The sequence below is a fragment of the Elephas maximus genome, chromosome 18 (assembly GCF_024166365.1).
Source record: "Elephas maximus indicus isolate mEleMax1 chromosome 18, mEleMax1 primary haplotype, whole genome shotgun sequence".
Lineage (NCBI taxonomy): Eukaryota > Metazoa > Chordata > Mammalia > Proboscidea > Elephantidae > Elephas > Elephas maximus.
The window spans coordinates 6,004,833-6,017,397 of record NC_064836.1 but is presented as its reverse complement, the minus strand read 5'-3'; the positions used below and the strand labels follow the sequence as shown (position 1 = coordinate 6,017,397).

The following is a 12,565-nucleotide window of genomic DNA, read 5'->3' as shown; positions in this document are numbered from 1 at the left end:
TCTGTGATATAAAATTGTCTAAGGGCTACTCGAGGAAAACACATCAGACAAATCCGATTTTAAATTCCAGTTCTGCTATTTACTGGAAATGATACTCATCTTCTCTAAGTGTCAAGCTGACCTCTCAGAATCATTGTCAAGATTAAATAAGATAGTACATATAAAGCACCTAACATTGTTTTTAAAAGCTCCTTGTAATAACTCCATGTAGCAGAGACTAAAAGTTGAGCCCAGTATCTGTTCAACTCGTCTTTCACTGCAATCGTTTAGCAGGGTGTGTGGCCAGCTGAACAAAGACTATTCCAGCTAGATATCTTAGATATTTGCAGTTAGATATCTTCATGAGACTAAATTATGGCCAATGGAATGAAGTCGAAAATGTTGTGTGGCAGCACCTAGGAATGTGCCTTAAGTGACAGCCAGAAAGTACCTTTTGTCCCTTCATGCCTAGCAATGCTGACGTGGTGTGCTGGCAGTAGGCTGGGTGCCTGAGATTTTGATACAGCACAGCCATCACAGTAGGCCTGTACTTTTGGCACAGTGGTTAAGAGCTCAGACTGCTAACCAAAAGGTCAGTAGTTCTAATCTACCAGCAGCTCCTTGGAAACCCTATGAAGCAGTTCTGTTCTGTCCTATAGGGTTGCTACTAGTCAGAATCGATTCAAACAACAAGTGTTGGTTTCTGTAATATAGAAATAATAACAGTAATAGCAACAGCTACCGTTTACATAGCCTTACAACGTGTGGGGCACTGTTCTAACACCTCATAATTAATCTAATCATCAAAAAAACAGAATGAAGTAGGGTCTGTTATTTTAATTTTGAGAAAATGTGGCACAGAGACATTAAGTTACTTGCCCAAGGATAAGCAGTTTTTAGCCACCGTTATTCCGGGGTTTCTATCACTTGCAGCTGAACTTAAACTCCACTAATATGTCCTCAGAAAATAAATTTAAATAATTTTTAAGTGGTCAAGTCAGTGTTTTATATTCAAGGTCTGACTGCAAAGCCTACTTTCTTCTCCAATGGATCTCTCCCAAAAATAGGTCAGGCTGCTTAGAATCTCTTTCACCCCTCTTTTCCCTGCCGTCCAGGGATCTGTGTTGACACAAGATCAAGGGTAGCCTGCTCAGAGAAATCAACCTGCAAAATTTTAGTTTACATAAGACAAGTGTCTCAGCCTATTTCCAAGTTGGTTTTGGGATATTCATATATCTAGGCTGACTAGTGTGGACTCCACCAAGTAAACTGGCTTCATAATCATTATCATCTTTTTTTTTTTTTTAGCAGTTACCATATTTTTACGCAAATAATGCACGCCTTGTACGTCAGTTTGCCAACCATGCCATTCCCCCAGAGGTATTTTCATAAGCACCACTACAACAATTTTTTTCAGATGTTGCTGTAAAACAATTAGCATAGCATGCTTACAGAAAATACCTGCCAGAGGGAGGGTCTGGTTGGCAAACAAATGTAGAAGGCGTGTGTTATTTGCATAGAAATATGGCATTACATATCTACCACATGCTAAGCATTGTGTTGAAGGCTTTAAAGTACCTAAATACCTATAGGTTAACAGACAAATCTATTAGAAAAATAAAACTTTAAGACAATTAAAATTAAGAAACAACTAACCTTTATCATTCTGGATAGATCACCAGCATCTGCTAATTCCAAAACTATGTTTAGTTCATTATCTTCAATGAATGATGCATAATATTTAATTACATTCGGATGGTTGAGTTGCTAAGAAAAGAAACAAGTATTAAGAAGTCTTCTTAATGTAAATTCCAGAGTCACTTATAGTCAAACTTAAGCATAAATTTACATTCTACGTTTTATTTTTAAATTATAGATCTCTTACTATGCTAGTGTATTTTTCTTTAATCTTGGTGAATTTTGAAACAAATATTATAATTATTGAAAGTAAAACTACATATCAATTAACATTATTTTAGTACTCTTTGTGAGAAATCATATAGTAAATTATGCACTTACAACTTTGAAAGGCAATACTATGTCCAATAAATAAATAAACATATATAAACAAATGACAGTTAAATCACCAATTACTAAAGGTTATAGCCTGTCATTTGAGAGCACTCGATGATAAAATGTCCTTTTTTTACTCCTTTGAAGTTAGGGCTGGTCATAGTATAATCCCATCCAGTGGTACAAAAAATAACTGGTATCTACTTTATTATACCTGAATGTTGCTTTTACAACAAATAATACAAATATACAGAACTTATTCATGTAGGTTGATATCTAAAATCCCTGCCAAAAATTTAGCCTTGCAGAAATATACGCATCAGTCAATACCAAAAAACCCAGTGCCATTGAGTCGATTCCGACTCATAGTGACCCTATTGGACAGGGTAGAACTGCCCCATAAAGTTTCCAAGGAGCACCTGGTGGATTTGAACTGCCGACCCTTTGGTTAACAGCCATACCGCTTAACCACCACACCACCAGGGTTTCCACATCAGTCAATACACATTTTTAATTTTTTTGTTTGATCTTTAAACAAGTCAAGATAGGACAAGGAGTTTCTTAAAATTATTCAAGAATTATCCCAGAGAGTACACAAGTGATTTTCTTCTTTCTACTTACAGGTTTTTTTTGCCCCCAAATTTTCAATTATAGTATATATATATATATATATATACACGCACACACACACATATATGTGTGTGTGTTTTTAAGGTACTTCATGTCCCAAGACATTACTACAACAGTCAGAAAGCATGGTTCTTTTATTTCTCAGTCTTATCGTTTTGGATAAATTGACTCATTTTAGGCACTAACACAAATGGATGGCATAAAAAAAACACCCAAGTCCTTCTAAAAGTTAAAAATATAACAACATGTCTCAAAAAAAAGTTCACTGGAATAGAAGTGGTGCAGAGGTAACTGAATTTTCACTTATATTCTCTGAGTGTGTGAGGAAAAAAAAAAACCGAATTCCACCCTTCCTAAATCCGGAAAAAAAAAGATTCAGAAATATTATAAAAACATGTGAGCCACTTAGATCAGTCCACCTTCTCAGTATACCACACCTTGAAATAATACTAATATGCATTTACAGTACATAACCATTAGAATGTCTAGTTGCGCAGTCAAGAAAACATTTCTTTAATGTTTCATGCCCATTTTATCTGTTTCCTAGCTTGAAATGGAAAAAAAAAAAAAACCCCAAAAAGCTGATCCTCCCAAACAGCCCGACTACATTATTTTACAATGAACCCAAAAAAAGGTAGCCACGTTCTTCAATGTATTGAGATTCAAATAGCACACTATATTACTTGAAGTCAGTGTAGCATAAGTCTTAGAAATCTTTTATAAGTGTGATATTTTAATAAATCACCTTTATCAATACATTCTCTGTTATGCTCGAAATATCCAGTAGCTCATTGATTTACCTTAAGAAGATCTATTTCTTTGATGCAATCAGCACGTGCTTTGGCATCCATTAAATCAAATATCTAAAAATAGAATCCAGAATTGTTTAACGAAATAATAATCTATGGTTCAAGCTAGCACGTAAATTCGTAATATTCTATACGTAGTGACATATAAACTAAGAAATCTTCTTTCTGATTAGCTTTTAGTAACCGTGGAAGTCTACAGGTATTTTATCTCATGCTACCATAAAGCTTATGTTTTTCCTTCTAAAGGCTGTCAGTATTAAAAGCTGAAAAAGATATTTCTTGACACACGTCTTAAGTCCAAATGGAACAGAAGTTGTGATTACTGAAATAAAAAATAATAGTTAACATATATTGAAAAATTAATATATGCTAACTGCACTGCCTAAACTACCTCACTTATCATTTAATAATCCCTATGAAGATTTAAAAAAAATTTTTTTTCTATGAAGATGATAATATTAGTATTCCCATTTTACAGATGAAGAAATGAGGCTTAGAAAGATTCAGAGACTGACAAAAGGCCACACAGGTAATTAAGGGAGGGGCCAGAATTCATTCTCAGAGTTATCCAACTAGAACACAAGCTCTGAACCATTAATCTATAAGATCTCCAGTCAAATCATACCCAAATGCACTCGTTCTTGATGAAGGTGATATCACTCCAAAAGAGTGAAAATTGTTGTTGCGTGTTTTTTTTTTTTTTTTGGAGGGAAAGTGAGAAAATCTTATTCCTTTTAAGTACAAAGCACAGATATATGTATAGCCCATAAACAGACATACGGTATATCCGTGACATTAAAATTTCATGGCAGTGGGGCAATTAGGAAAATAATGTCTAGAAGGCTCCTTGGGCGTGATAACTTAGAAAAAGTTGACAAATACTGGTCTAATGTGAAAAACCAACAAACAATACAATCAAAAAGATATTTAGTATGTCTCTGAAAGCAAACTCTCGAGGTAAACAATAAACAAAGCAATATTTTAGATATTGCAGAAATATCTAAGTCAAGAACAAGCCAATTAAAATCCTAATCACATCACAAAGAAATTAATAACTTTTATAACCATCCACTTAAGTCTTCCTGATCCAGATGGATAATAAATTCCATGAAAAGTAGCTGTGTTAACCTGAAACAACAGTAGGCTCTAAGCCTTTTTAATCAGGGAAGGAATTATCAAACACCTACCAGAGGGTGCTAGCCTCATTACATATGTTGCTTTAAAATCTTATAGATAGAGAAAAAAAAAAACTCAGTGCCGTTGAGTCGATTCCAACTCACAGCGACCTTACAGGACAGAGTAGAACTGCCCCACAGGGTTTCCAAGGAGCACCTAGTAGATCCAATTGCTGATCTTCTGGTTAGCTGTCTTGGCTCATGACCACTGTGCCACCAGGGTTCCAAAGGAGATAGACAGAACTGGTTCCAACATGGACATGAGGACTGAGAAGTTAAACAACATGCTTATGGTCATAAAACTAGTAAACAAGAGAAATGAGACTTGAATCCAGGTCATTTCAGCTCCACAGTGTGTGTTTTCTTCATTAGCTCAGACTGTCATGAAGCTTAACCAACACACAACTAACTAATAAGTACTAAATATATGTACGTGCAAAGTGAAGTATCAGAAAGCTAACGGATAACATTAGAACCGTGAAAGAATTATAGATTCTGCCAGCCAAAAAAAAACAGATACCTAAGGCATAAAATACAGAACATGGATATGTAATTACAGCTTATAAAAGGAAACTTTTGTTCAATATTAGTCTTAATACCCAAAGATGTACACGGTTCCAATTTTTCCTTATTTGTAGTTAAAACGGTCAATATGAGAACATTAAAAAAAAAAAATTAACAAAAATAAAATCTATAACCTCCCCACCTCAAAGAATTTTAGCTTTCGCTCAATCCCTTTCAGTTTTTGCCCAAATGTATGTGCTTTTGATGTAGTGAAAATAGCAGCAGTATGTAAAATAGCATATGCATTTCTATTCTACCTGACATTATGGCAAAATCATTTTCATGTTTCTACGGTCTTCAATTTAATTTAGTTCTGCTGTATCTAATAAAAAGTTCAAGTATCAATTTTATATTTTACAATTTTTAACGTGAAAGAGTTGAACACTACATACTGTTGGGGTTTCAAAATATATATTTGGTATATACACACAAGAGAAAACGAGAAGCATGAAAGAAATCACAAAAAATTAGAATCTTAATGGTTTATAAAAAGAAAGAAATAAGTTAGATGGCACCAAAGTTCCTCCCACTTAACTCAAATGATAGAAAGGGAAATATGTGTGTTGCTGCATGTATTAGAAATAATAACGTCTCTTTTCTCCATTAGTAATAATTCTAACGTCCTAGCCAAATGAACATGTGTTAACTATCCTGATTTCAGAGAGGAACGGAGAGGAGGAGGGGAGAGGAAGAAAGGAGACAGCTATGAAGAGCAAATCACTACTACAAAGTTCACACAAAATATCCAGTAATAAAGTCTTTGCAAACATCATGCGTATAGTTTTACTCAATATATAGATGATTAATACCAATAACCTGATCCTGGGTATAGTGAGCTTATATTGTTCATGTCCATACTTTCCATTGTTCATAAAAACGGGTTGAACACCAACTCTTATTAGATCTTATTGTAGATAAAAATAAAACAAGCTTGTAGTCTATAAGATGCACACTGTCTAGTACAGAATGCAGACAGACTATAGAAAATTAACATATAATGTAATAAGTGCTACTTGTACAAAGTGATATGAGAACTTCAAGAGGAGTGGAGCATGGATGAAAGGGCCCCCAAACCGTATTTTTCCATGCAGGAAAATTTGATATTCTCCAGAAAGATTTCTATAAAAAATAACTAACATTAAAAGCTTACCACTTAAAGGAGTAAGCTTCATATTCAGCAATTTCTTATCGAGAAGACCCTTATTCCTCAAATTCCCAAATGATGTCTGAACAATGATGTTGTTTAACTATGTCAATTAATAACAAGTACTGATAAATACAGAAATAAAATGAACTTATTGTTAGTTATACGTATGAAACACACACACACACACACTGCTTTTGCTTAAGAAAAGAAAATGGCAAGAGCAACAACTGATTCTTTCCCAGTCATGAATGCCGATGTCAGGTAAGGAAATGCAGATCACAAGGGGCTTGAGATGACTCAAAGATATGCTGGGAAGCACAACATTTTAGATGCCTTAGACCTTGAAGGAAATCCTAAAAACTTTTTTTAAGGAGACAGAGAAAGGATAATTTTGGCATGCGTGATAAAAACGGAGAAAATCACGAACTTGGAGACAAGCAGAAATGTAATCTCCCAGTAATCGATGTCTCTATAATGGAAAATACATAAACAGATAAAAGATAAAAACAAAAAAAAAACCAAACCCAGTGCCGTCGAGTCGATTCCGACTCATAGCGACCCTATAGGACAGAGTAGAACTGCTCCATAGAGTTTCCAAAAGATAATAAGATGAAAGTAAAACGTATGTGAGAGCTTTAGGAAATCCTAACTAGACACAAAATACCAAGGCAGAAACATGCTACAGAAAAAAAAAAAAACAAATCCAGTGCCGTCAAGTCGATTCCGACTCATAGCGACCCTACAGGACAGAGTAGAACTGCCCCATAGAGTTTCCAAGGAGCGCCTGGTAGATTTGAACTGCCGACCCTCTGGTTAGCAGCCTAGCACTTAACCAGGGTTTCCACATGCTACAGAGAAATTGCAAATCTTTAATTCAACTTATAATTGAGCCAATTTGGAATTATAAATCAACTTTAATTTTTAATTGAATTTTCAATAATATCAAAAGTCACTCATCAAACACTGGGAGAAAGGAAGCATTGCTAGGGCAAAATTAAACTCTGAACTGAATACATTTACAAATACATTATATTGGGAAATTCAGAAATAGCTTTTCTTTCTTTTTCTCTTAGCCAACAAGTCAAGACAAAAATACATACTGAATGTTTAGATTATGTCTTTCCCTGATGTAGAGTTATGGTTCAAAGCTCTCTAATCAATTTCAGGAGCAAGAAAAGACCACACGGATGGGGAAAAAAAAAAAAAAAAAAAATCTGGACTTTGTGGAAATACTTTTCACGAAGTTACAAAGCAAGTCTTCAGAAGGCATTTTTTTTTTTCAGCCAAAGCCTTTTCAGGTTTTAAAAGCTATATTTGGTAGGAACAAAGTTACTAGCTGTAGTTAGGCAAGTACTGGCCAATAAATTGTTGATATTCTCTGAATCATTTTTAAAGTTTTCCTTCATCATCTTGAAAATTTTGCCAAACTTTAGAGGAAAAAGAGTCACGCAAGTAACAACATAAATGTCCCTAAAAAGGCATATGTCAAATTGTTAGAAGGAAAAAAAAAAAAAAAAAAACTAATATGTACCAAAGAAAGCATTTAAAGATATATACATTAAGAGAGTTCAACAAGCTAGGTATATTTCACTTCCAATAAACCCTACATATATGGAAATCTTAACCAGCTATCACCTGCACCTCACCAGCTTATGGAACCTGAATTAAAAAAATCAAAAAGCTTATCTCTAAGTTCAATAGCCTGTCTTCCAGGTGATGGGGCCTCCACCTTTGCCCTTCTGATCTCACTCCCTGAGTCTGGCTCTGTTCATCCCACCCCTCTTGATGCTGTCAGCCTCTAGACCTCTGGTGCTATAGCGATGCTTCTCTCTCTCTATTCAAACTGCCCAGGCTGCCCAGAGGCTATACTGAACCTTCCTTGACCTTTGCTGGGGGCAGGGATAGGTAATGAACTGTCTCCTCCACCATAGGAAGTATTTCTGCTATTAGCCTGCAAACTTCGGGTTCTCTTCCTGTCTAATTGGTAGGTTGGCTTTTCTTTCCAGAGCCTACCTTTACTTGCAGGGGTAGATGATTGGTGGGCGGTGGGGGGGTGGGTAGGGGGAGTGGAGTGGAAGCTCCATAGCAGAACGGCTGTGGCTTCTAAGGATAAAAATCATAATCACTGAACAAAATAATCTCCAAATAATTAAAGTTTCTACTGCCAGCTCTTTCCTTCCTAAATATAAAGGCAGTCTGAATGGTGAGGTAATGGGGGAGTAATTGTGGGGTTAGGACTAAGCATAGTAGGTCCAAGAAGAAGTCTATACTGGCTCCTTCTATAACTGAGATGTGCAATCTAGCTTCTGTCAACCTTCCTCACATTCTAATGAGTCAACATGTCTGAACTGCAAATTAAAACACAGGCATTAATTTCTTTCTCATGGCTTTCTTAAGGCCCTGCCAAATGATGGTATGGAACCAGAAACATGTTTGTGCCACTAACTATTCTATGACTATTTAAAAAATCTTTGCTTCAAAGGAGATGTCTTTTATATTCCACAGGCTAGTATACTGGGGGCTGACTTCCAATCTATCAGCAGGCCCTGTTCCATAGGTTTCATTAAATTTGGATAAATTTTCATAAAGATTGGTTAATGCTACCATATACTGTAGGTACTCAATCCCTTCCACGCTTTCAAAGAAGTCACATGTATTCAGGATGCACACCCCCCTTTGCAAATACAGATAACAAGCAAAGCTGTAGGATTGTAACCAGAACCTCATACATTCCTTTTTAAAGTCCCTAACTCACGATGCCCCTATGTGTGCACGGCAGAGCTGTTCCATAGAGTTTTCGAGGCTGTGACCTTTCGGAAGCAGATCACTAGACCTGGCTTCCGAGGTGCCTCTGGGTGGGTCTGAACTGCCCACTTTTCAGTTGATAGTTAAGTTCTTACCCGTTTGCACCACCCACTTAACAATCTATAGGAGTCCCTGGGTGGTGTGAACAGATAATGTACTTGGCTGCTAACCAAGGGCTGAAGGTTTGAATCCATTCTTCCCAGAGGGTGGCCCAGAAGAAAAGTTTGGTGGTTTACTTTTGAAAAATCAGCCATTGAAAATCCTATGGAACACAGTTCTACTCTGACACACGTGGAGCTGTCGTAAGTCAGAACTGACTCAAAGGCAGCTGACGCAGTGTGTAGGTAGCGGAGCAATCTATGAGGGATCCTTCCTTGCCTACTGTTCAGAGTCCTCTGCTGGTTTCAGTGCTCTCCACAACTGGGTCTCACATTCATACCCATTGCTACTGAGTCGATTCCAACTCATAGAAACCCTTTAGGACAGAGTAGAGCTGTCTCGCAGGGTTTCCAAGACTGTAATCCTTGTCACATCTTTCTCCCGTGGAGTGCTGGTGAGTTCAAACCACTGACCTTTCCGCTGGTGGACAAGAACTTAATCGCTGCATCACCAGGGCTCCTTCTATTCATAGCCAAGCTTAAATTTCCATTCCAGCAATTCCAACAGCTCAAATTGACATCTCCATTCTGTGAACTCCTATTTAAATCAGGAATCCATGCTACAGGAATAATATTGCCAATTTCTTTATTTCCCTCAGTGCTCAGTGGTTCACAGTAGAAATTTAAGAAATGCTTTTTAAAAACTTATCAAAAAGTTCTTCTATAAGGGAATAATCATTCCAGAAGTCATATGTTTCATAAGCACTATTATCCATATTCTTTATTATGTTTTCTTCAGCTATAAGTGGTCTGTCAGAAGAGAGAAGACTATCTTTTACAGGCTACTGGTGGGAAAGTAAACTGATGTAACTTTGGAAAACCACTTAGCATTAGCCTGCAATACTGACCACGTATATCTTATCATTTCCATTCTTAGGCACACACAATAGAGAACCTCATGCCATGTGTGCACCAGGAAAGATATTTAAGAATATCACAGAAGCATTGTTGACAACAGCAAACAGCCCTAAACAACCTAAGGAGCAAGCAACAAGTAACAACTAAATACTATATAGCAGTGAAATGTATAACAACAGCTCTACTCTGTCTTACAGGGTGGTTATGAGTCAGAGTCGACTCGATGGCAATGGGTTTATATATGCACCAACATGGATGGATTGCTCAAACATGATACTGAGTAAAAAAACCAAGTTGCAGAAATATATGATTCCTTTATATAAAGTTTTAAAAATGCAGAAGTAAATGACAGATTTTTTTTTTTTTTTACTAGAATTTTAGAAATTCATTCTAAAATTTCTCTAGTGTAGACTAGGAGAAAACTCTAAAGAAAAACAAAGGAATGATAAACACAAAACTCAGGACACAGTTATCTTGGGAGGAAGGCGGGAGGACACAGGTCAACGATACTTGAAATGTTTTATTTCTAAAGTGGGTGGTGGATATGAGGGTATCTGTATCATTCTTTTTATCTAACATATACACCATAAAAATCTGTCCTAAATATTTAGTATTTCATGCTTAAAAGGTAAATAAAAACCATTCATCTCTGTACTGGCTACTGCATGTGAACAGACAGGTCTCTGCAGAAACAAAAGACATTAGGGTTGCATAACAAAATGAGAAGTCCACCGGCAGGTGAGAAGAATAAGCAACTTAACTGAAAAGGGGAAGTGTATGATATCAGAAACACTCTGAGGCAAAAAGATCTCCTAGGCTAGAGAATCTAGTTAGTGCGAGTCCAACTTTTCAGGGCTCTGGCAAGAAAGCATTCCAGGGAAGCTCAGTGGGATTTGAACACCAGGGTTAGGGCAGGATTTGGTAAGAGGAACTGGGGCAAGAGCAGACAGACTGAAAAGGGGGACAGAAGAATCAAGATTGAAGAGCAAAGCTGATTCCAGGGTCATAAAAATATTCTATGGGGATATTAAGTTAGAAGTCAACTTTATCCCCTAATTTTATCTACTTCATTTTTTAAAATTTCCCAATACATGAAGTTCGCCTCACTTCCCTTTGATTCATTTATTGCCTATATAGTTCTCTACATTAATTTAATGCCTTACCCTAATCTTGACTGTGATTTATTAACTTCAGGTAATATGCTCTGTGAGCCTAGTTTCCTACTGCAAGGCCCACTGCTTCAGAACTCCAGCTGAGCATTCAACCTCTAATTAAATGTCCAGTTAGAAGGAATGCTGATAGCTCAAATCTGCCTCTTAAAGCTCAGAGCTGTGAAAGCTTTTCTAGGATCATCCCAGTCATTGCTCAATCTAGGTGCACAATACTGACTAAATTTTTAAAGCCTTAGACATACTATTGGACCCCTGGTAGTACAACTGTTAAGTGTTTGACTGTTGACCAAAAAGGTCAGCAGTTTGAATCCACCGGCCACTCCCTGAAACCCTATGGGGCAGTTCTGCCCTCCTTTAGAGTCGCTATGAGTCAGAATCAACTCAACGGCAATGGAATATTTTTTTTTTTAGACATAATATTAAAACTAAAAGTTAATTTCCATTTTGTATTACTCTCAATTCAAGCTTTTAAAGTACAATGTTTATTTCCTCCCAGTATTCTCAACTTAAGACCCAGTCATTCAGGATATGCTTTTCTCTATTATTCACATATTATAATTTTACATAGATTTATATAATTAAAATGATCTTACCTGTACTTTTTTTAAAGCTACTGGTACTCCATCCAAGAGACAGGCTGCTCTATAAACTTCACTAAATTGTCCACGACCAATTTTCTTTTCTATTCGAAAGTTGGCTAATGTATTATAGCCCATATCCGGTCGTAAGGCCTTCTGTAATTAAAAAAAAAGTCAGAAAAGTTTTCAGTCACACAACATACAAAGAGAAAGCTCGTTAATCATTTTCACGTAAGCAGGTGATACCTGTGGTGACACTGCACACATCCATACACTGAACAGGTATTTACTGAGCACCTATTCATGCCAGGTACTGTTCTATGTACTGGGGATACAGTGGCAAACCAGAGGGACAATAATCCCTGCACTTGAGAAACTTTCATTCTGGTGGAGGAGAAAAATAATAAATGAGGTAAATATGAAAAATATGTATAGGATATGAGATAGTGTTAAGTGCTAAATAAACTCGTTGCCATCGAGTTGCTTCCAACTCACAGTGACCTTACAGAACAGTGTAGAACTGCCCCACAGGGTTTCCAATGAGCGGCTGGTGGATTCAAACTGCTGACCTTCTGGTTAGCAGCCAAGCTCTTAACCACTGCATCACCAAGGCTCCCAAAACCAAACCCACTGTCATCGAGTTGATTACAACTCAAAGCAAACCTATAGGACAGAGT

At 36.7% G+C, this 12,565-nt stretch overlaps 1 protein-coding gene across 2 annotated transcripts in view; it reads right to left on the bottom strand.

Annotated features, from left to right (window-relative positions):
- The window catches only part of NEK7 (NIMA related kinase 7), a 193,828-nt gene that overhangs the window by 64,674 nt on the left and 116,589 nt on the right, over positions 1–12,565 (bottom strand). Inside the window, exons 3-5 of one of the 2 annotated variants that reach the window (XM_049857710.1) lie at positions 11,904–12,044; positions 3,423–3,485; positions 1,636–1,746 (exon numbers count right to left, since the gene is read on the bottom strand). In XM_049857710.1, the coding sequence (XP_049713667.1) occupies positions 1,636–1,746; positions 3,423–3,485; positions 11,904–12,044 (315 nt within the window). The remainder of the gene's footprint in view (positions 1–1,635; positions 1,747–3,422; positions 3,486–11,903; positions 12,045–12,565) is intronic. The other variant, XM_049857711.1, reaches the window with a different exon arrangement.